A 23,005-nucleotide genomic window follows, 5' to 3' on the forward strand; every position below is an offset into this window, starting at 1 on the left:
AGAGAGTATAGTCTACCTCGAGGAGGAGTGGTCCCCGGAAGGAGATCAATACTACAATCATACGACCGGTGAGGAGGAAGGGAGTTGGCTCGGGACCGACTGAAGACCGTGCGCAGATCATGATATTCCTCCGGCACTCCTGTCAAATCGCCAGGTTCCTCCTGAGAAGTAGGGACAGAAGAAATGGGAGGGATGGCAGACATTAAACACTTCACATGACAAGAAACGTTCCAGGATAGGATAGAATTACTAGACCAATTAATAGAAGGATTATGACATACAAGCCAGGGGTGACCCAAAACAACAGGTGTAAACGGTGAACGGAAAATCAAAAAAGACATAGTCTCACTGTGGTTACCAGATACTGTGAGAGTTAAAGGTAGTGTCTCAAATTTGATACTGGGAAGATGACTACCATCTAAGGCAAACATGGGCGTAGGCCTGTCTAACGGTCTGAAAGGAATGTTATGTTTCCGAGCCCATGCTTCGTCCATGAAACAACCCTCAGCCCCAGAGTCAATCAAAGCACTGCATGTAGCACCCGAACCGGTCCAGCGTAGATGGACCGACATAGTAGTACAAGATCTAGATGAAGGGACCTGAGTAGTAGCGCTCACCAGTAGCCCTCCGCTTACTGATGGGCTCTGGCCTCTTACTGGACATGAAATAACAAAATGTCCAGCAACTCCGCAATAGAGGCACAGGCGGTTGGTGATCCTCTGTTCCCTCTCCTTATTCGAGATGCGAATCCCTCCCAGCTGCATGGGCTCAGTCTCAAAGCCAGAGGAGGGAGATGGTTGCGATGCGGAGCAGGGAAACACCGTTGATGCGAGCTCTCTTCCACGAGCCCGGTGACGAAGATCTACCCGTCGTTCTATGCGGATGGCGAGAGCAATCAAAGAGTCCACATCTGAAGGAACCTCCCGGGAGAGAATCTCATCCTTAACCGCTGCGTGGAGTCCCTCCAGAAAACGAGCGAGCAGCGCCGGCTCGTTCCACTCACTAGAGGCAGCAAGAGTGCGAAACTCAATGGAATAATCCGTTATGGACCGTTCACCTTGGCATAAGGAAGCCAGGGCCCTAGAAGCCTCCTCACCAAAAACTGAACGGTCAAAAACCCGAATCATCTCCTCTTTAAAGTTCTGGAATCTGTTAGAGCAATCAGCCCTTGCCTCCCAGATAGCTGTGCCCCATTCTCGAGCCCGGCCAGTAAGGAGTGAAATGACGTAAGCAACCCGAGCTCTCTCTCTAGAGTATGTGTGGGGTTGGAGAGAGAACACAATCTCACACTGCGTGAGAAAGGAGCGGCACTCAGTGGGCTGCCCGGAGTAGCAAGGTGGGTTATTAACCCTGGGTTCTGGAGGCTCGGCAGGCCAGGGAGTAACAGGTGGCACGAGACGTAGACTCTGGAACTGTCCAGAGAGGTCGGAAACCTGAGCGGCCAGGTTCTCCACGGCATGGCGAGCAGCAGACAATTCCTGCTCGTGTCTGCCGAGCATGGCTCCTTGGAACTCGACGGCAGTGTAACGAGCGTCTGAAGTCGCTGGGTCCATTCCTTGGTCGGTTCCTTCTGTCATGCAGGTGAAAGAGGACCCAAAAGCGACTTAACAGAAACAGAGTTTAATAATGTTCAAAACGGAATAACTGACATCCTCTAGATTTGTAGAGGGGAAAACAACTGGAGAAGCGGCCACAGACTGCAGGTCGCTTCGGGTAGGCGCAGGCCGTAGTCGACTGAGACACCTGCTCACACGCAGCGTCTGATGAAGGCACAAAACACGACAGGACAGGGTGATACACAATCACGGCAAAAAACACGACAGGACAGGGCGAAACGCAATCACAACATGGTGAATACAATACGAGGAACCGACGGAACAGGAACGGATCACAAAGGAATAAATAGGGAGTCTAATCAGGGGGAAAGGATCGGGAACAGGTGTGGGAAGACTAAATGATGATTAGGGGAATAGGAACAGCTGGGAGCAGGAACGGAACGACAGAGAGAAGAGAGAGCGAGAGAGTGAGAGAGGGAGGGGGAGAGAGAAGGATAGAACCAAACAAGACCAGCAGAGGGAAACGAATAGCATGGGGAGCACAGGGACAAGACATGACAATAAATGACAAACATGACAATATGGGCTAGGGAGAGACGAAGGTCGAAAGCCATGCGTCCCCCCGAAACACAACCCAACCAAGCCGCACTGCTTCTTAACACAGCGAGCCTCCAACCCGGAAGCCAGCCGTACCAATGTGTCGGAGGAAACACAGTGCACCTGGCTACCTTGGTTAGCGTGCACTGTGCCCAGCCCTCCACGAGAGTCGCTGGTGCGCGATGAGACAAGGATATCCCTACCTGCCAAACCCTCCCTAACCCGGACGACGCTAGGCCAATTGTGTGTCGCCCCATGGACCTCCCGGTCGCGGCCGGGCTGCGACAGAGTCTGGGCGCGAACCCAGAGTCTCCGGTGGCACAGCTATCGCTGCGATGCAGTGCCCTAGACCACTGTGCCACCCGGGAGGCCCCAGCATATTTTTTAAGAGCAAATTTTATGAGACAAAAAAAACTTTTGTGAAGTTGAAATCTGAGTGGTAGTCATGCACTTCATTTTTAAAAACATTTTTTTAAAGATTTTTGTCTTTGTTAATTTTTTTGTGAGATTAAGTAATTTAGGAAGTAATGTAGGTGTCTACAGAATCAGAAACATATTGAGGGTTTGACCAATGACGCAGAGTTTTCTGCTGATGTTCTGACCAGTTTTGAAGGATGTGAAGTTGTTCATGGAGAGTTTGGAGGGACTGAGCACTCCGTCCAAAGATTGCGACTCGACCCTGCTCGACCCCGGGACCAGTAGCATCCTGGACGACAACACCAGGACTGACCCGGCACCAGAGGTGAGAGGTCAAATACAGGTGTGTCCATAAACCACGTATGGTCATTGTGGGTTGGAGCTGGCTGCTATCAGTGTTATTCTTATCCTCCTTGGGGGATCTGTAAAGACGTTTAGTCTTCTTAGGGTGAGCTCATTGGTTTCTTACTACGGTAGTGTGATATATAACCCTTGGAAGGGCATATTTAGATCTTGTGCTTATGAGCAAAGCACTTTAGCTCTGTAAATGTTAAGCAGTGCTAATGGTAAAATATATTAAAGTCACTTTGGGTCAAAACAACCTTATAGTGGTTACTCCCTCCCTCTGTTTCTCTCCCCAGGTAGGGAGAAGTAGGTCCAGTGGCTTGTGCTTCAGCGATGGCAAGTGCCACATCGACTACATCCTGGTTTACAGGAAGTCTGGTCCACAGTCGGAGAAGAGGGAAATATTTGAGCGCAACATCCGGGCCGAGGGCTTGCAGATGGAGAAGGAGGCGAGTACTACGGAGTATTACAGTAACATACTACTACAGTAACAGTATATTATAGTATGACAGTATTACAATAGTCACTGAAGCTCTGCCTGTCACTCATAAACCAATACAAATGTGCTGATGGCAAGTTTCATCCTCAATCCTGTTTAGAAGGAGCAGGTAAGCAATTGTGCTGAGAGTGTGTGTGTGTGTGTGTGTGTGTGTGTGTGTGTGTGTGTGTGTGTGTGTGTGTGTGTGTGTGTGTGTGTGTGTGTGTGTGTGTGTGTGTGTGTGTGTGTGTGTGTGTGTGTGTGTGTGTGTGTGTGTGTGTGTATGTGTGTGTGTGCGCTTTTGCATGTGTGTGAGTGGCTGATGCCTAGTGTGCTGACGCAGTAGCATCAAGGTCATCATATGGAGCATTCAAAGAGACTATGCTTCTTCTCTCTTTTAACAGCATCATTTGCTGTCAGACTACTTAGGATGACAACAAGATGCAAGGCAGAATTCTGCTTGAAATAATCAGAGAATGCAGTACTGACTATATAACTGTGCTACTGGGATTTTGAAGAAATCAAACTCACATAGTTTGGTATCCTAGTAAAAAGATCCTAGTAAAAACTATTCCACAGCCATGACAGTGAAGGCCCGTTAACTGTTCTGAGAACAGTCACAGGAAATTGATGTCACAGGAAATGATGAGAGAGAAAAGAAAATCAATATTTCAACTGTCCCTTTCCTCTTTACGTCCAGGTATGAAGTCCATAAACCTCTACTCTTGAAGATTAGTCCAAATGAGGACTAAAAGAGATCCAAATAAAGTCAAATCTACTGAAGCTCGATACATGTGTGGCAACATGATTTAGAATAGAATAGAAACATTTTCATTTAAAACATTAGATTTGATATTATTCACATTTTTTCACGTGCTAAGAAACTGTTCTAAGAAATATTATCAACAGGACGTAATACTTCTAATGTCTTTTCCCCTTAAACAGTTGTCTGTGTGCAACAGTGATGTGATCTTCCTGAAGCTGCATGCTCCCTGGGAGGTGCTGTGTCGCTACGCAGAGCTTATGAACATTCGGATGCCGTTCAGGTGGGGAGACGAACACACAGCCTCTGTAGTTCCAGACACTCACACACATAAATCACATCGACAGACACTGCCTGTCTCTCTCTCTCACTCTCTCTCTCACTGACTCTCTCTGTCTCGCTCTCTCTCTCTATCCCCTCTCTCTCCCTCTCTCTCTCTCTCCCTCTCTCTCTCCCTCTCTCTCTCCCTCTCCCTCTCTCGCTCTGTCTCGCTCTCTCTCTCTCTCTCTCACTGACTCTCTCTGTCTCGCTCTCTCTCGCTCTCTCACTCTCTCTCACTGACTCTCTCTGTCTCTATCTCTCTCCCTCTCTCGCTCTCTCTCGCTCTCTCACTGACTCTCTCTGTCTCGCTCTCTCTCGCTCTCTCTTGCTCTCATACTATGAATCTACAATTATTTGCAATGCACTTTTATTTTCTGTACTTCTTCATGATTGTTAGATAGAATCTGACCCCTCTAGAGCACTCTCACCATTCTAACACATATGAGCACCGGTACATGTGTTCCAGAGGCTTAAGTGACCTAGACTGCTAGACCACCCCAGGCCACTGCAATGCATTAATGCACTGAGATTTTTAATAGTTGATAATGTTGTGGGAGTTTTCAGGAGGAAAATCTACTACATGCATCGACGGTACAAGTTCATGAGTAGGTGAGTGCGAATTGATTTATTGATTTGAATTTTGGGGCACAACCCTAATGTTAATGGTCTCTGGCTGTGTGTGATATGGTTTGGGGTTTTCTGTCACCATCCAGGATGGAGAAGAGAATCAACAGATTTCGAGGATGGCTGCCTCGCAAACCCATGAAGTTTGACAACAACACCCTCCCTGACCTGGAGGAGAACGAGAGCTTTACCGCCCCCTTCAGTCGCTCCAGAATACATCAGTGAGTGTGTGTGTGTGTGTGTGTGTGTGTGTGTGTGTGTGTGTGTGTGTGTGTGTGTGTGTGTGTGTGTGTGTGTGTGTGTGTGTGTGTGTGTGTGTGTGTGTGTGTGTGTGTGTGTGTGTGTGTGTGTGTGTGTGTGTGTGTGTGTGTCCACCACCACCAGTCTGGTATATGTTTTTTCCTTACTAACTTAAAGGTGAAAATTAATCAATGTCTTCCATCTTTAAACGACAATTCTTAGTTTTGGGTACCACATTTTTGCGATGTAAACAAATGAACAAAATTTCCTTGTGGGTGTGGTCCAATTTTAGGGGCCTTTTTGGTATAGAATGCACTGAGATGACATCAGGCCAAAATGGTGTGCTTTTCAAAAGCTCAATCAATCCAACAGACTGGAAAGGTCTAGAAGAAATATGATCTAGGATCCTTTTCTGTATCTATATTATGTTACAGTTTCACCATTCACAACAAAGACACGTTCTTCAACAACGCCACCAGGAGTCGCATCGTCCATCATATCTTGCAAAGGGTCAAATATGAGGAGGGCAAAGACAAAATGGGTGAGATTGTCATCATCGTCTAACACAGTTACAAATGGCCTCTGGATAATACATTTACACTGTAATCATTTAGCAGACGCTCTTATCCAGGGTGATTTACAGGAGCAATTAGGGTTAAGTGCCTTGCTCAAGGGTACATTGACAGATTTTTCACCTAGTCGGCTCAGGGATTCGAATCAGCAACCTTTCAGTTACTGGCCCAACACTCCTAACCGGTAGGCTTCCTGGCACCTCTCCAAGTAGTACAAGTCCAATGCTAGATGTGTTCCACGTTTGAGATACAGCATGTCTCTGGTGAGTTATTGACGGTGTCTTCATGTTCTTGTTTATGCTACAGGTCTGAATCGTCTTTTGAGCAATAGTTCATACGAAGCAGCTTTTCCCCTTCATGAGGTAATGCAATGACACTTCACACATTGGCTTGGAAGAGAAATATCACGTGTTGGATCTTCATTTGAGTCTGTTCACTACAGCAGGAAAATAATCCTGCAGCAACGGGAAATGTGAATTATTATTTGATTTATTTAATGGACATTTTTGTAGGGGTTGATAAATTTTTCATTGGGACAAATCAAGTCTGATATTTCAAAGTGGAAATTACCAACTTTAGAAGCATTTTTAAAACTCAAATACGCTACAAGTTCTCATTTCCTGTCAGCAACAAAAAAAGTGATCAAATTAAGATCCTACATCTGTAGTTATGATGGTACATTACGTGTGTGTGTGTGTGTGTGTGTGTGTGTGTGTGTGTGTGTGTGTGTGTGTGTGTGTGTGTGTGTGTGTGTGTGTGTGTGTGTGTGTGTGTGTGTGTGTGTGTGTGTGTGTGTGTGTGTGTGTGTGTGTGTGTGTGTGTGTGTGTGTGTGTGTGTTAACAGGGGAGCTACAGAAGTAAGAACTCCATCCGGACGCATGGGGCAGAGAACCACAGACACTTGCTGTATGAATGCTGGGCCTGGTGGGGTGTGTGGTACAAGTACCAGCCACTGGACCTCATAAGGTACAACACTGTGTTCACACTCCTGCTCTAGAAGGACATCACGGGTCTAATACAATGTATTATCTGGACCTTGCAGGTTGTCCCTAGATCCTGCAAGCACAACTTCACCAGCCACGTGTATTAAAGCCACATTAATTAATCAATGAAGGAGTGAATTTACTAGATCATTAAAAACGTATGAAGCCACATCATTGCAGTGGTGGTACATAATGACATGTTTGTCTCCTGGCGTTGTTGTCAGGCGGTACTTTGGGGAGAAAATTGGTCTCTATTTTGCCTGGCTGGGTTGGTACACTGGGATGCTGTTCCCTGCGGCGCTGGTTGGGCTCATGGTCTTCCTCTACGGCTGGTTCACCTTAGACCACTGCCAGGTCAGGTAATGTGAGCTCACCTAATACTCATTGGTCTTCTTTAATTAGGTTTTACCTCATTGTTTTACCTTAGTGAAGGATAAAAATATGTATAAAACACTATGTTTGGTCTTCTGTTCTTCCACTAGAAAAAATACCAAACAGACGCATGCTTTACACTGGTGTATATTTGGCCTTAGTCTGGTAGAAGTCTATTACCAATGCTATCAATGCCTTAGTCGTGTGGCAACACTGACACAGGCTGATAAATGCACTAAGAATTGATGAGTGTATGGAACCAGGCTAAAGGTTGTCTGTGATTCTCCAGTAAAGAAATCTGCCAGGCCACTGACATCATCATGTGCCCCATATGTGACGAGTACTGCCCCTACCTGAGACTCTCAGACAGCTGCATCTATGCCAAGGTGACTTCCGTACTACCATGTTAAACGTTTGCCCCAGACTGAGCACTGCTGGCAAACATCAGGGCAGTTGTGGCTAATTCTGATCCTGGAGAGCCACTGTGTGATTCAAATGATTAACTAATAATGGTCATAAATTTAGACCACAATTATTTTGTGTTAGAGCTGGGCTGAAACAAAAGCCTGCGTACACTGCAGCACTCCAGGAACAGTGATTTTTGTCATATACTTTTTAAAACAATATTGCATTTTTTGACAAACATTTACTCCAGAGCTATGCCACAGTAACATAAGTATAACACATTTACTCCAGAGCTATGCCACAGTAACATAAGTATAACACATTTACTCCAGAGCTATGCCACAGTAACATAAGTATAACACATTTACTCCAGAGCTATGCCACAGTAACATAAGTATAACACATTTACTCCAGAGCTATGCCACAGTAACATAAGTATAACACATTTACTCCAGAGCTATGCCACAGTAACATAAGTATAACACATTTACTCCAGAGCTATGCCACAGTAACATAAGTATAACACATTTACTCCAGAGCTATGCCACAGTAACATAAGTATAACACATCTACTCCAGAGCTGTGCCACAGTAACATAAGTATAACACATTTAGCAAGGTAACCTTTTTACTTGACATTTTTGTCATTTAGCAGACGCTCTTATCCAGAGCAACTTGTAGTAGTGAATGAATACATTTTCATACTGGTCCCTCATGGGAATCGAACCCACAACCCTGGCGTTTCAAGCGTCTCGCTCTACCAACTGAGTTTACACAGGACTTTCTATATCTTTCTATACAAATGTGACTACTTTGTGTTTGCACTGAATTCATGTTTTCAGAAATCATTTCTCTAAGCAATTGCTATTGATGTGTTTCTTGGCTTTAGGTCACCCATCTGTTTGACAACGGAGCAACAGTTTTCTTTGCAGTATTCATGGCTGTGTGGGGTGAGTTTTTATCATTTAGTATAAATATGATAGGTTCAATTTAAAACATCTAATTGTATTGAAAAATAAAGTTTAAGAAGTAACTTACTCAACAGTTTTATGGATCAGCATTCCATGCTCACTATATTTAAGTGTCAGTATTTACAGCGAAGTGTTACAGGGTCCTCCTCAGCATTGCACAAGATCCCAGGGAAAGGGTGTATAGGGAGAGTTAGTGCAGGGCCGGGCCTCCTCATCGTCATAGCAGCAGGGTCTAGGCAGGGAGGATTCAGCCACTTCTACGTCATAACGACAGTAAGCCGGTGGTTTCACACTCTTCAAGTCCTCTGGAAGTTGAATGATGGAGGAAGGGACTGAAACATATGGAAGACAGGTGTTATTAACATTGCCTCCTGTTTAGTCAAATGAAAGGTCACATTTCAACCTGCTTAACTTTTGTTTTCAGAATGTAGTGAGATCGAAAGTGCTCAGTGGATTTGATAAAACAAAAACAAAAGTTTTTGTCAAACTACATACTTGCCTTGGTCAGTTCATGGATCACTGCACTGTCAAGGCAACATCCCTGGAATAGACCTACCTGTTGTGAGGAGCTTCCCCGTAGAGAGCAGGTTTTTAAGAGCCTGCTTTAGCCTCGTGTCAAAACTCCAGCATTTCAGCAGGCAGAACACAGCTAGGTAGAACTGCAGGCCAAAAGCCAACAGAAGCGCCAGCCAAATGAAGACTTGGGTGGCTGTGTGAGAAGGCAGGTGGGGAAAAAGAGTTAGGAAGAGAAAGAGTGAGATAAAGGAAGAGAGCAAAGCTGGTAGACTGACATGGAGGAAGGGATGATCAAATGTCTACAGTTTATCCAAAATGTCCCTGGGGAAATGGACCCAGATTAGACCAAGCACCTCTGGAGAAGCGCTCCTAATGGCAGGGCCAAGCCCTCTGGACAAGCGCTCCTAATGGCAGGGCCAAGCCCTCTGGACAAGCGCTCCTAATGGCAGGGCCAAGCCCTTTAGAAAAGCGCTCCTAATGGCCAGGGCCAAGCCCTTTGGACAAGCGCTCCTAATGGCCAGGGCAAAGCCCTTTGCAACGTATAGCAAAGTAACCATACAGAAGTTGTAGACTGTAACCAGTGTGGTGGAAAAAGGCAGTTCGATCTCAATATAAAAAGCTTTATTACGAGCATGCATGCAAGGGGAAACCAATTTGACTCGCTATTTGTTCTCCACAGACATTTTATACAGACCAAGGATGGGTGGGGTGTTTCACATGCACTTCAAATGAGTCCGGTACTTCTGCTTATCACCACAGATAGTAGACTCTGAGAAAGACCAATCATATCAAGGACATGTTCAGGTCATGTAAAATTAAAAATTGAATTTCCTCTTCCACACCAGTCCTCTTCCATCTGTTTTCCAGAAACGTACACAATTGAACAATAGGCATGAACAATGGCTTTAATACACTGTAGATACCTGACTGTCAGCTGCCCAAACACTAATCCATATTACCAGTCCTCTATTTTCCAGATAGTTCAAATGAGAAATACAAGTTGTGTGATGTATCTTCTATTCTTCTCAGGTGACTTCCAAAGCTGAGGTGGTGAGTGCACTGCCAGACTGTGCTCATATTAAAATAGCTGTAACTCTTAGTTTTTCAATTATTGATTGCACTGCAAATTCAGACATTGTCTTCGGGGCTAATGGAAACCACTCTTATACATTTCCTTGTCGTTCATCTATTATGGTGAGCAATTTATGGTATAGAGGGATTTAACTTCCACATACATTACACACTCTACATATAATACTGTACTGTAAGTCAGCAATTTAAATTCAGTTTATCCAAGAAGAATGAATTGACCAACACAAACAACGGAGCAATGCTCCAAGGTGCATTCTAGGCCATTTTCACATGCAATATATAGCACTTGATGTACAGTTGAAGTAGGAAGTTTACATTACCGTATACTTAGGTTGGAGTCATTAATTTCTTGTTAACAAACTAGTTTTGGCAAATGGATTCGGACATCTACTTTGCATGACACAAGTCATTTTTTTCCAACAATTGTTTACAGACAGATTATTCACTTATAATTCAATGTATCACAATTCCAGTGGGTCAGAAGTTTACATACACTAAGTTGACTGTGCCTTTAAGCAGCTTGTAAAATTCCAGAACATGATGTCTTGGCTTTAGAAGCTTCTGATAGGCTACTTGACATCATTTGAGTCAATCGTAGGTGTACAAAAGAAGTGCCAAAAGAAATCAGCCAAGACCCCAGAAAAACATTGTAGACTTCCACAAGTCTGGTTCATCCTTGGGAGCATTTTCCAAACGCCTGAAGTTACTACGTTCATCTGTACAATCAATTAGTATGCAAGTGTAAACACCATGGGACCACGCAGGCTCCATACCGCTCAGGAAGGAGCCGCGTTCTGTCTCCTAGAGATGAACGTACTTTGGTGTGAAAAGTGCAAATCAATCACAGGACAACAGCAAAGAACCCTGTGAAGATAATGGACGACACATTTACAAAAGTATCTATATCCACAGTAAAACGAGTCCTACATCAACATAACCCGAAAGGCCGCTCAGCAAGGAAGAAGCCACTGCTCCAAAACCGCCTTAAAAAAGCCAGACTATGGTTTGCAACTGCACATGGGGACAAAGATCGTACTTTTGGGAGAAATGCCCTCTGGTCTGATGAAACAAAAATAGACCTGTTTGGCCATAATGACCATCGTTATGTTTGGAGGAAAATGGGGGATGCTTGCAAGCTGAAGAACACCATCTCAACCGTGAAGCACGGGGGTGGAAGCATCATGTTGTGGGGGTGCTTTGCTGCAGGAGTGACTGGTGCACTTCACAAATAGATGGTATCATGAAGAAGGGAAATCATGTGGATATTGAAGCAAGATCTCAAGACATCAGTCAGGAAGTTTAAGCTTGGTCGCAAATGGGTCGTCCAAATGGACAATGACCCCAAGCATACTTCCAAAGTTGACAACAAAGTCAAGGTATTGGAGTGGCCATCACAAAGCCCTGACCTCAATCCTAAAGAACATTTGTGGGAAGAACAGAAAAAGCGTGTGCGAGGAAGGAGGCTTACAAACCTGACTCAGTTACACCAGCTCTGTCGGGAGGAATGGGCCAAAATTCACCCAACTTATTGTGTGAAGCTTGTGGAAGGCTACCTAAAACGTTTGACTCAAGTTAAACAATTTAAAGGCAATGCTACTAATTGAGTGTATGTAAACTTCTGACCCACTGGGAATGTGATGAAAGCTGAAATAAATCACTCGACTATTGTTCTGACATTTCACATTGTTAAAATAAAGTGGTGATCATAACTGACCTAAAACGGGGAATTTGTTTTAGGATTAAATGTCAGGAATTGTGAAAAACTGACTTTAAATTTATTTGGCTAAGGTGTATGTCAACTTCCGACTTCAGCTGTATGTGATTCACTCACCCGCCGTTGGCGTGGGTTCTGGCTGCCAGACCCAGACGTCTGACTGGGAAAGGTCCAGAGAGAAGCTGTCATTCTGGGGACGGCCCATCGCTCTACTCCTTTACACCGGACCAGGACCAATCTAGACAAGACGGAGACATTAGCATGTAGCGTCAACCACATATTGCTTTAGATAACAACAACTTGGACTTGACAGAGGCTGTCATAATTCTTCATAAGAGCTTGTGACAGTAGGGTTTGCATGTTTCTTCAATGCACGTTATGGTTACTGATTGCATACTTCATGAGTCAAGATTTTTGTCATACTGTTCACTGTTTGAATGGTCACGTGTTGATCAGTGGTCGTTGTTTGTGATGGCTTTACTAACATGGAACCCAAAACGGCTGCGCACGTGCGATATCGTGCATAGATGTATTTCCCCCCCCCCCCACCACAAACGCGATCACGACACACAGGTTAAAATATCAAAACAAACTCTGAACCTTTTGACATTAATTTGGGGACAGGTCGAAAAGCATTAAACATGGCAATTTAGCTAGTTAGCTTGCACTTGCTAGCTAATGTTAATGTTAATTAGCTAGCCGAATCGTTTCTAGTCATCTCTCCTCCTTACAGGCTTTTTCATCTTTGAACTTATATGGTGATTGGCATCTAACTCACTTTTACCACAATGACCGGCAAAACATTTTGTCTTTGGGTACATTTTGTCTTTTCTCCTCATTGGTTATACCCTCATTGGGTACAACCAATGAGGAGATGGCACGTGGGTACCTGCTTCTATAAACCAATGAGGAGATGAGAGAGGCAGGACTTTCAGCGCGATCTGCGTCAGAAATAGGAATGATTTCTATTTTAGCCCTTGGCAACGCAGATGCTCGTTGGCGCGTGCGAGCAGTGCGGGTGCAATAATTGAATAACATGGATTTCTACATTTATTTTGCGACACTCGCGCATGCGACGTGTCCGGTCTGGTCAGCATGTTAGGCATCGTGTACTTAAAGCTTGAATCCAGCAGTGAAACTGTCACATCTGTTTGCGATATTACAACAACGAAGACGTTACTTAAAACAACAAACTGTTTTTCCCCCCTCGGACATCTTTGCATGCGCGAGAGAACAGCAGAGTATGTACGATGCTGGATGCTTATTTCCTCAAAACAAGAACGGGTGGGGTGCCAGTGGTGCTGTTTCGCCAATTGCGGATTTCTTCCCTAATGTGTTAGCGAGATTCATGTGTAGGATAATGGGGTCAAATTTAGGTTAAATCTCCAACATTCATCATTCTCTTGAGTGCAATGTCTACTAAAAATATTTGATCTAACCCTGCCTTTAATTAATTAGTTACAAATTGGCGATTTCATCTCCTTGGTACAAAGTTACAGTACTTCAATGGTCAAATTGTCACGGCTGTTGAAAGGAGAGGCCCAAGGTGCAGCGTGGTTAGCGTATATTTTCTCTTTATTTGGAAAAAAGATGCCGAACAAAAACACCAACCATTACAAAAACAAACCATGAAGCTAAAGGCTATGTGCCCTAAACAAAGTCAACTTCCCACCAAGAAAGGAGAGAAAAAGGGCTATCTAAGTATGGTTCCCAATCAGAGACAACGATAGACAGCTGTCCCTGATTGAGAACCATACCCGGCCAAAACATAGAAACACCAAATCATAGAAAACGAAACATAGAATGCCCACCCCAAATCACACCTTGACCAAACCTAATAGAGACATTAAAAAGCTCTCTACGGTCAGGGCGTGACACAAATATATTGCGTGAACTCTGCTTCACTCAACTTCATGCAACAAAGTAGATCAGCTGAAAACGTGAAACAGTTACAGTAGGTAGCAAAAATGAACCTGAAACCTGAAACATGTAAGTAATACATGTTAGCTACACTTCAATAGCACACTACTATTTTGTAACAATCCCATAGCCTACTCACCTTTTTAGTCTTTTTGTTGTTTTTGTTGCTAGAGCAAATTATGGAAAATCTACAGGTGATAAACAACCTAACTGCATTCGGTGCTCTTTCAACTGGTAGATTGCAATCGTTTTCTGTAGTGCAATTACATTTACATTTTAGTCATTTATCTGACACAATATCCAGACACACTTATAATCATGTAAGTGCATACAAGTGGAACCAACCACATGTATAAAAGTATGACAATAAAGCAAAACATTTCAAAATACATTTGGGATTAATCAAGGCTAAATAACTGCATAGGCCCTCAGATACTTAATACAGCATGGTTCCCCAACTGGCGGGCCTTGGGCCGAATTTGGCCCGCTGGTGCTTTTTTTTGGCCCCCAAAGTTTTCTGAGCAAAAACGTTTTCTTTTTTTTTGTGGTGAATTTTCATTGTTGGACATGAGACTGTAAAAAAGAAAACAGTTCATCAGCTTTAAGTGACTTTAATTTAAGAAATCTGTTTCCAAGTATTCTCACGCATAATAGAGAGGCAGGACGTTATCATATACAAATGCAAGCAAGGTTTGAAATGATTGTTTTAGTCAAACATAATCTGTTTGGGCAGTCTTTTTGCAGTCTACAAATTATTTGTAGTTATGTTCTAACCTCCTAACCATCCGCTCAAGAAAAAAACGTCCCGCGGCTGAATCTAGTTGATGATCCCTTCAATACAGTATCGTTGGACTGCCTGTAAATAAGTATACAACTCAACCTACCTGGGTTTGTCTGGAGAGCAGGGGATCTTGCTGCAGGGCCTTGCTGTTGTCCAACACTGACTATTTCTTGGCATTCACCTACAGTAGAATACCCATTGAAATCACTTCATTAACATTCCTCTCAAGTGTGCTCCCCTGCTGCTGGCTCTGCAGAAACATGTGCCTTTCCACCAAAAGAGACCGCTAGTCACTGGCCGGCCTCGTGCAACTGTCTGGAACTACTAAAACATGTGCCTTTCCATTCAGAGCTACTAGTTTAACTGATCTTAGTCCAGCCTCTGCAAAGAGATATTGCTCTGATTGTCAAGTGACACACTGGTAAACAGGTTGGCATCAAAATGACCTTATTCAGGAGAACCTTTCCTCTCTCTCTTCAGTGCTTTAAAGGCAGCAATGGCTTGTTGGTGAAATGACCTATTGTGACCATCCTAAATAGCTAAACTAGTGAACGATTTTAGATAACTGAAGTAACAGTATGTATCCTGGCACCCAGCAACCCTGCTGCAAAATACTTGTATTATTGTCTTATCTGAATGTGTAGAACTTCTAATCATTTTAAGTTATGCAAAACAACCTTCCTTCGACAAAGAATGCGATGGTTGAATTTAAAGGGTTCCTGTTTTTGGCAGCATTGCAAGAGATGGTTGAATTTAAATGATTCTGTTTGTAATACATTGCCAACATTGTTTTATAGCTTGAACACAAGTGTACATATTTGTCCCACATTGAATATGACACATACTCACCTAGTCCTAACAACCCTCAAACACTAACCTAGTTGTGTATTTTAGCAACCGTGTTTCTCGAGTTCTGGAAGAGGCGGCGAGCGGTCCTTGCGTATGACTGGGACCTAATTGACTGGGAGGAAGAGGAGGTAAATATATCTTCATTATGATCCGCATCATCAAATTAGAAATAATCTCCCAGGCAAAACTTGTGTGTGTTTCTGGCAAGAAGAATTTTTCAGATTTTTTAGTGATTTTTTAAAAATACATTTCTTATAAGATTTTAACAATCATACCATGAAGGTCCTAGGGACGTTCCACTTTGCTGAAATATACAAAATATTACAAGAGGGAGCATTGCCTTGAGATTCCCACTCGGGTTATGACTAGCTATGAGTAGTGGGAACTGGGTTACTGAGATTTTCCACCCGAACCAAATCTCTTTTCTCTGGATAAATAACAGCAAGAAACCTGTAAATAATTTCTAGTCCTTCTCTCTGCTATCGCATACAGTGGGGCAAAAAAGTATTTAGTCAGTCACCAATTGTGCAAGTTCTCCCACTTAAAAAGATGAGAGAGGCTTTCATCATAGGTACACTTCAACTATGACAGACAAAATGAGAAAAAAAATCCAGAAAATCACATTGTAGGATTTCACACACTGCTGGTATTTTGGCCCATTCCTCCATGCAGATCTCCTCTAGAGCAGTGATGTTTTGGGGCTGTTGACGAGCAACACAGACTTTCAACTCCCTCCAAAGATTTTCTATGGGGTTGAGATCTGGAGCCTGGCTAGGCCACTCCAGGACCTTGAAATGCTTCTTACGAAGCCACTCCTTCGTTGCCCGGGCGGTGTGTTTGCATCATTGTCATGCTGAAAGACCCAGCCATGTTTCATCTTCAATGCCCTTGCTGATGGAAGGAGGTTTTCACTCAAAATCTCACAATACATGGCCCCAATACATGGCCCCATTCATTCTTTCCTTTACACGGATCAGTCGTCCTGGTCCCTTTGCAGAAAAACAGCCCCAAAGCATGATGTTTCCACCAACATGCTTCACAGTAGGTATGGTGTTCTTTGGATGCAACTCAGCATTCTTTGTCCTCCAAACACAACGAGTTGAGTTTTACCAAAAAGTTATATTTTGGTTTCATCTGACCATATGACATTCTCCCAATCTTCTTCTGGATCATCCAAATGCTCTCTAGCAAACTTCAGACAGGCCTGGACATGTACTGGCTTAAGCAGGGGGACACGTCTGGCACTGCAGGATTTGAGTCCCTGGCGGCGTAGTGTGTTACTGATGGTAGGCTTTGTTACTTTGGTCCCAGCTCTCTGCAGGTCATTCACTAGGTCCCCCTGTGTGGTTCTGGGATTTTTGCTCACCGTTCTTGTGAACATTTTGACCCCACGGGGTGAGATCTTGCGTGGAGCCCCAGATCGAGGGAGATTATCAGTGGTCTTGCATGTCTTCCATTTCCTAATAATTGCTCCCACAGTTGATTTCTTCAAACCAAGCTGCTTACCTATTGCAGATTCAGTCTTCCCAGCCTGGTGCAGGTCTACAATTTTGTTTCTAGTGTCCTTTGACAGCTCTTTGGTCTTGGCCATAGTGGAGTTTGGAGTGTGACTGTTTGAGGTTGTGGACAGGTGTCTTTTATACTGATAACATGTTCAAACAGGTGCCTAATACAGGTAACGAGTGGAGGACAGAGGAGCCTCTTAAAGAAGAAGTTACAGGTCTATGAGAGACAGAAATCTTGCTTGTTTTTAGGTGACCAAAAACTTATTTTTCACCATAATTTGCAAATAAATTCATTCAAAATCCTACAATGTGATTTTCTGGATTTGTTTCTCATTTTTTTGTCATCGTTGAAGTGTACCTATGATGAAAATTACAGGCCTCTCTCATCCTTTTAAGTGGGAGGACTTGCACAATTGGTGGCTGACTAAATACTTTTTTGCCCCACTGTATCTCCATGATCAATCATCAATGCTCACATTGAGGACAGACAGCCCACCTCAGTATGGAGCACAGAATTTTTACAATTATTTTTATGTTGAGGTACATTCATGTAATATATTTTTTTAAACACCACCTTTCTAAAATTAGGGTTTTACATTTAATAAAAAATATATACATTCTGCCCACTTATTTTCCTTCCAAATGTGTTTGCCAGTTTTGCACATATCTAAATATTACAAAAAGGGAGGGTTATACGCTAATACACACGTCACACAACATTAGGGGAAATATTATGAAAGTTGTGTATATATAGGTGTAAGCCTACTAATTATAGAAATGTAAAATAGGCCTTACTACATACATTTTTTCAATCAAATTTACTTGCCTATAATTGTAGCTTTGTAGGCCGCATGTCCTGCACCAGCATAACAGCTTCTCTCCCAGCGTCATGGTTTGAGCGATGTCCACATAATACAGTGACACAGTCCACACTCCAAAAATGAAACACTTTGAATGACACTTCCAGTTTTGGTGGGAAGTACTGGGTTACCCGGAAGAAAAGTGTTTTTTTTCTCGGGATGGAACATTTGTAAAATACCAGGAAAATGTTCAACCTTGGTTATGACACTCTGCTGTGTTCTTGAAATACCCACAGTTATGCGTTCTACAGCTGTTTCAAGAAAGCCAAGGAGACGTGTCATGATCACGTTCCTAGAACATTTTGCAGACGTTTGCAGAACATTCTGGGAGTGTTTGTGGCTAAGCCAGCTTTCTGTGTGCTGCAGGAGGAAATCCGCCCCCAGTTTGAGGCCAAATATTCCAAAAAGGAGAGGATGAACCCCATATCTGGAAAACCTGAGCCGTACCAGGCCTTTACAGACAAGTACAGCCGACTCATCGTCTCAGCTTCTGGAATCTTCTTTATGGTAAGTCCCTGGAGTAGGTATAGTGAATATTTCATAATAAATTCATTTGAGTAGGGACAGATTCATTAAAATGATTTGCATGTTGCCTCGTGCTTGCCGCAAAACCAGTTTCCCACTGGGTTTTGTTTGAATTCATTCAAATCTTCAGTAAGTGGCCCATGCAGGAATCAAACCCACCACTGTGACGTTGCAAGCAAGCCAACACAAGCCAGTGAGCTATCAATCAGATTTACCTTGGTGCTATCAGTGTGTCTGACCAGAATGTTTTATTGACCTACTCAGATCCTGGTGGTGATCGCTGCCGTCTTCGGCATCGTGATTTACCGCGTGATCACAGTCAGCACTTTTGCCGCCTTCGGCTGGGCTCTCATCAGGAATAACTCTCAGGTGGCCACCACCGGCACAGCCGTGTGCATCAACTTCTGCATCATCATGCTCCTCAATGTGGTAAGGGCTTTGTTGAGAAATGCATTTAGGATTATGAGATTAAAAAAGTGGCATATATATATATACACACACACACACACACACACACACACACACACACACACACACACACACACACACACACACACACACACACACACACACACACACACACACACACACACACACACACACACACACACACACACACACACACACTGAGTGTACACAACATTAGGAACACCTGCTCCACCAAAAGGACATCTGGCAAACCAGTGGTTAAAAACGGGTAATTGATGAAAGGGGACAAAGGAGGCTGACACAAATTGTGCTGAGCAGCAGACGTGCTACAGTTAGTCAACTGACAGTCCAGTACAACATTGGTGCCCAAAAACGCACAAAAGCATGCACAACTCGTCATACCTTGACACGAATGGGGTATGGCAGCCGACAACCTTACAGAGTTCCACTTCCTTCATTAAAAACAAGAAACTGCGTTTGCAATGGGCTAAGCAACGAAGACACTGGAGAATTGGAAAAACATTGCCTGGTCTGAGGAATCCTGGTTTCTGCTTTTTCACATTGATGTGTGTCAACATTGCAGCCTAGTGGTGATGGTGTGGGGTGTGTTTTCATGGCACATTAGGCCCCTTGATAAAAGTGGAGCAACATTTGAATGGCAAAGGATATCTGAACATCATTGCCAATCAGGTGCATCCCTTCATGGCAGCAGTGTATCTGTCTGCGAATAGATTTTTAACAGCAGGATAATGCCCCATGACACAAGGCTAGGATTGTCCAGAAATGGTTGCACTAACATGAATGAATTCAGCTTAATGCAGTGGCCTGCCCAGTCATCAGATCTCAATCCAATTGAGCATCTGTGGGATGAGATGGAACAAGCTATTTGGAGTAGAGATCCACTACCAGCAATTCATGGGGGAATCATAGGAGTCAACATGGGCCAGCATCCCTGTGGAACGCTTTCAATGCCTTGTCCATGACCCGAAGAATTGAGGCTGTTCTGAGGGCAAAGGGGGGTGCAACTCAATATTAGGAAGGTGTTCTTAATGTTGTACACTCAGTGTATATTGTCTATCAACGGTGAAACCCTAATGTCGTGTAGCGCTTTTTGATTCAGTTAACTACAGTTGTGCTCAAAATGTTGATAAAAATGGATCCTAGCGCCCTTCAATCTCATGACGTATCGGATTTTTAGCTACAATCGCATGAGAGTCAAGGGAGTCATAGAAAACAAACCATATTAACTGATAACCTTGTTTCTTTTCAGTTGTATGAAAAAGTTGCCCTTCTGCTCACCAATTTAGGTAAGCTACAACTGTTCCTCCATCTGTCATCATGCTGTAACATGCCATCCTCAGAGGTAATTACAGTCAATATAATGCAGGGGCTGTGGTTTTATACACACCCTCTCTCCTTCTGCCGCCCTCTCTTTATTCTTCTTTCTCTTTTATTCTCTATTTTCTCTCTTTCTGTTTCTCTGCCTCTCCCTCTGGCTCTGTGTCCACAGAGCAGCCGAGGACTGAGTCCGAGTGGGAGAACAGCTTCACCCTGAAGATGTTCCTGTTTCAGTTTGTCAATCTTAACAGCTCTACCTTCTACATAGCTTTTTTCCTGGGCAGGTGAGGAAACCTCTCTACTTCATGGTGTAAATCTTAATACCCGGCTATATTTCATAGAGATTAGTTAGTAAAATGATGTGACCACCTTTGTCAGGTTCACTGGTCGGCCAGGAGCCTATATCCGCCTCATTAACCGCTGGAAACTGGAAGAGGTGAGTGAACTTGTATGTTTTTCATTGGGATTTTGAAATGTGTTCAACGTGGAAAGGTTATAGTGGAAAGTACTCTCGCGGACAGATGCACATAACATAAATGGTAGTAGCATCTGTCGACAGACTGTGGGATGCCACTACGAATTAGGAACTTTGTTCCAGTACGTCGATTTTTCATCGCTGATCACATCCCAATTTCGCAGTTGCTCGCATCTTTCGAATTTAGGAAGTGGAGTGGACATTTTGTCCCGTGGACTTGCCAGAAACTGTTTGAGAGTTTCAGTTTAGAGGGGTGGAGACTTCACTAGTCTCTTTAGTATATTTCATAACACGTCTCTACCCAGAACTGAATTGAGTTTATGCCACAAATACCAACAAAATTTGTTCTGGGTGTCCCAGATTAAGTGGAAAGTAGCTTGGAACACTGTATTCTCACTCAAACCTCTGTGTTATGAACCAGATAATTAGGGTTACTGGATAGTTAGTTGAAGAGTTATGATTGAATAAAGTGTCGGCACTGTATCCCCTTTCTGTGTAGTGCCATCCCAGTGGTTGTTTGATAGATCTCTGCATGCAGATGGGTATCATCATGGTGCTCAAGCAGACCTGGAACAACTTCATGGAGCTGGGCTACCCGTGAGTATGCCCTGGCTTAGCCAATTAGACGCAACTAGCGCCTATCGTGTCATCTCCACCAGTCACCCCCTGTGACTTTATAATTGCTTGTTTGTCAGGCTGATCCAGAACTGGTGGACGCGGCGAAGGTTGAGGCAGGAGCACGGCCCCAATGCCAAGGCCAGCTTCCCGCAGTGGGAAAGGGACTACAACCTGCAGCCCATGAATGCCTACGGACTGTTTGACGAATACCTGGAGATGAGTATGTGCCCTTTGACCCTGAGCCCACGTTTAAAGCAACTGTCCAATGACTCATCCTATACTCGTATTTGTGGCCAAAGCATACATTGGAGGAAAACACTTTTTTTTTAAACACCTCAAACAGACCGTTTTAAAAATGCTTGCTATTTCCACATAGAGGATGATGTCATCCTCCTGGCCAATCAGTTGGTCTACTCATATATATTTTTTTAATTACCAGTGTACACCCACACCTTTCTGTTGTTGGGCTACAACGTTCCAATACAAAAAAAAGCTGTTTTTTAACATACTTAAGTACCATTTTTTGGATGAAAAATTGTAATTAGTTCTAGGTTATATTCCATAGAAATCTGGAAACACTGGACAGTTACATTAAAATGCAAATCATGTCTATCTCACTATCAATCAATTGACCAATCAGAAGAAATCAGTGTGGCTCCAGCGATATAGACCTGAGTGAGCAACCAAGTAAGCCACTGCTCTGCATTGAGAACACTGAGAGTCATTGCCGTCATCATCTTGTACACAGTTAATACACAAGTCAGAAAACATAGCTAACTCCTCTGTGTAAGATGGGTGTAAACATGTGTTGGTGTTGTCATCGATAGATCCCCTTTCTGTTTGTCCCATTCCCATCAGTGGTGCTTATACTGTTCTGTTTGTTATGTTCACACGCTTTGACTAGAAATGGCTCAATTGTAGACACTTTGGAATGATTTGGACATGAAATGCTAAACATGTTAATTTTGGGGATATTGAGTTACACTGGTCTTTGGACAATAAAACAACAGTGTTATAATTTGGGAATTGTGGCCACTGGCCAGGTATATACAACCAAAGGATGGATTGATGTCTAACCTTTTCTCTAGATGTCTTACAGGGTAAGGAAAACAATTTGGGTAACACTTTACAAGGGGTTCTTATTACCGTGTAATTATTCCTGTGAGTACAGTGTAATTATTCCTGCGAGTACAGTGTAATTATTCATGTGAGTACAGTGTAGTTATTCCTGTGAGTACAGTGTAGTTATTCCTGTGAGTACATTGTAGTTATTCCTGTGAGTACAGTGTTACAAGAATTTTAATTACTCATTGTTACACTCCAACTTAGAGCAGCACAACTAACCCTAGCAGCACCTAGACGTAACCGTTAGTTACGCTAACAGTAAGTACAGTGTAGCAATGACTAATTACAATTATTTTTGCACCGCTTACAATAATAATTCAACAGTAATAAGAGTAGTGTAATGTAAATTGTTAATAAGTTGAGAGAACCTATTGGTCAGATGTGGGACACCAACTCCGTTGTCATTTTTCCCTGATTGCCTGATTGCTTGCAGTGAACATGAAAGGTACTGTAGAAACGAAATGTTGTTTACTAGTTAGGTCATGAATGCATGTGCCAAATATGTTTACTGCGCTCCTTGCCATCATATTCTGCTTTGCCAGGCAAACTGCACATGGAGAGGAGAAAGGCCATGAATATTAGCTAAGGATCTAATTACTTCTATAGAAAACCGAT

General features: G+C 43.3%; 1 protein-coding gene across 1 annotated transcript in view; it reads left to right on the forward strand.

The window, feature by feature from the left end:
• The window catches only part of LOC124014226 (anoctamin-4-like), a 68,051-nt gene that overhangs the window by 39,142 nt on the left and 5,904 nt on the right, over positions 1-23,005 (forward strand). The window contains exons 5-23 of the mRNA XM_046329022.1: positions 2,759-2,895; positions 3,212-3,364; positions 4,339-4,439; positions 5,042-5,086; positions 5,191-5,322; positions 5,776-5,882; positions 6,220-6,275; positions 6,758-6,879; positions 7,121-7,255; positions 7,558-7,654; positions 8,562-8,622; positions 15,561-15,643; positions 18,247-18,387; positions 18,670-18,834; positions 20,105-20,141; positions 20,345-20,456; positions 20,551-20,608; positions 21,147-21,244; positions 21,343-21,485. Of these exons, the coding sequence (XP_046184978.1) occupies positions 2,759-2,895; positions 3,212-3,364; positions 4,339-4,439; positions 5,042-5,086; positions 5,191-5,322; positions 5,776-5,882; positions 6,220-6,275; positions 6,758-6,879; positions 7,121-7,255; positions 7,558-7,654; positions 8,562-8,622; positions 15,561-15,643; positions 18,247-18,387; positions 18,670-18,834; positions 20,105-20,141; positions 20,345-20,456; positions 20,551-20,608; positions 21,147-21,244; positions 21,343-21,485 (1,983 nt within the window). The remainder of the gene's footprint in view (positions 1-2,758; positions 2,896-3,211; positions 3,365-4,338; positions 4,440-5,041; positions 5,087-5,190; positions 5,323-5,775; positions 5,883-6,219; positions 6,276-6,757; positions 6,880-7,120; positions 7,256-7,557; positions 7,655-8,561; positions 8,623-15,560; positions 15,644-18,246; positions 18,388-18,669; positions 18,835-20,104; positions 20,142-20,344; positions 20,457-20,550; positions 20,609-21,146; positions 21,245-21,342; positions 21,486-23,005) is intronic.

Source organism: Oncorhynchus gorbuscha, linkage group LG25 (genome assembly GCF_021184085.1).
Source record: "Oncorhynchus gorbuscha isolate QuinsamMale2020 ecotype Even-year linkage group LG25, OgorEven_v1.0, whole genome shotgun sequence".
NCBI lineage: Eukaryota > Metazoa > Chordata > Actinopteri > Salmoniformes > Salmonidae > Oncorhynchus > Oncorhynchus gorbuscha.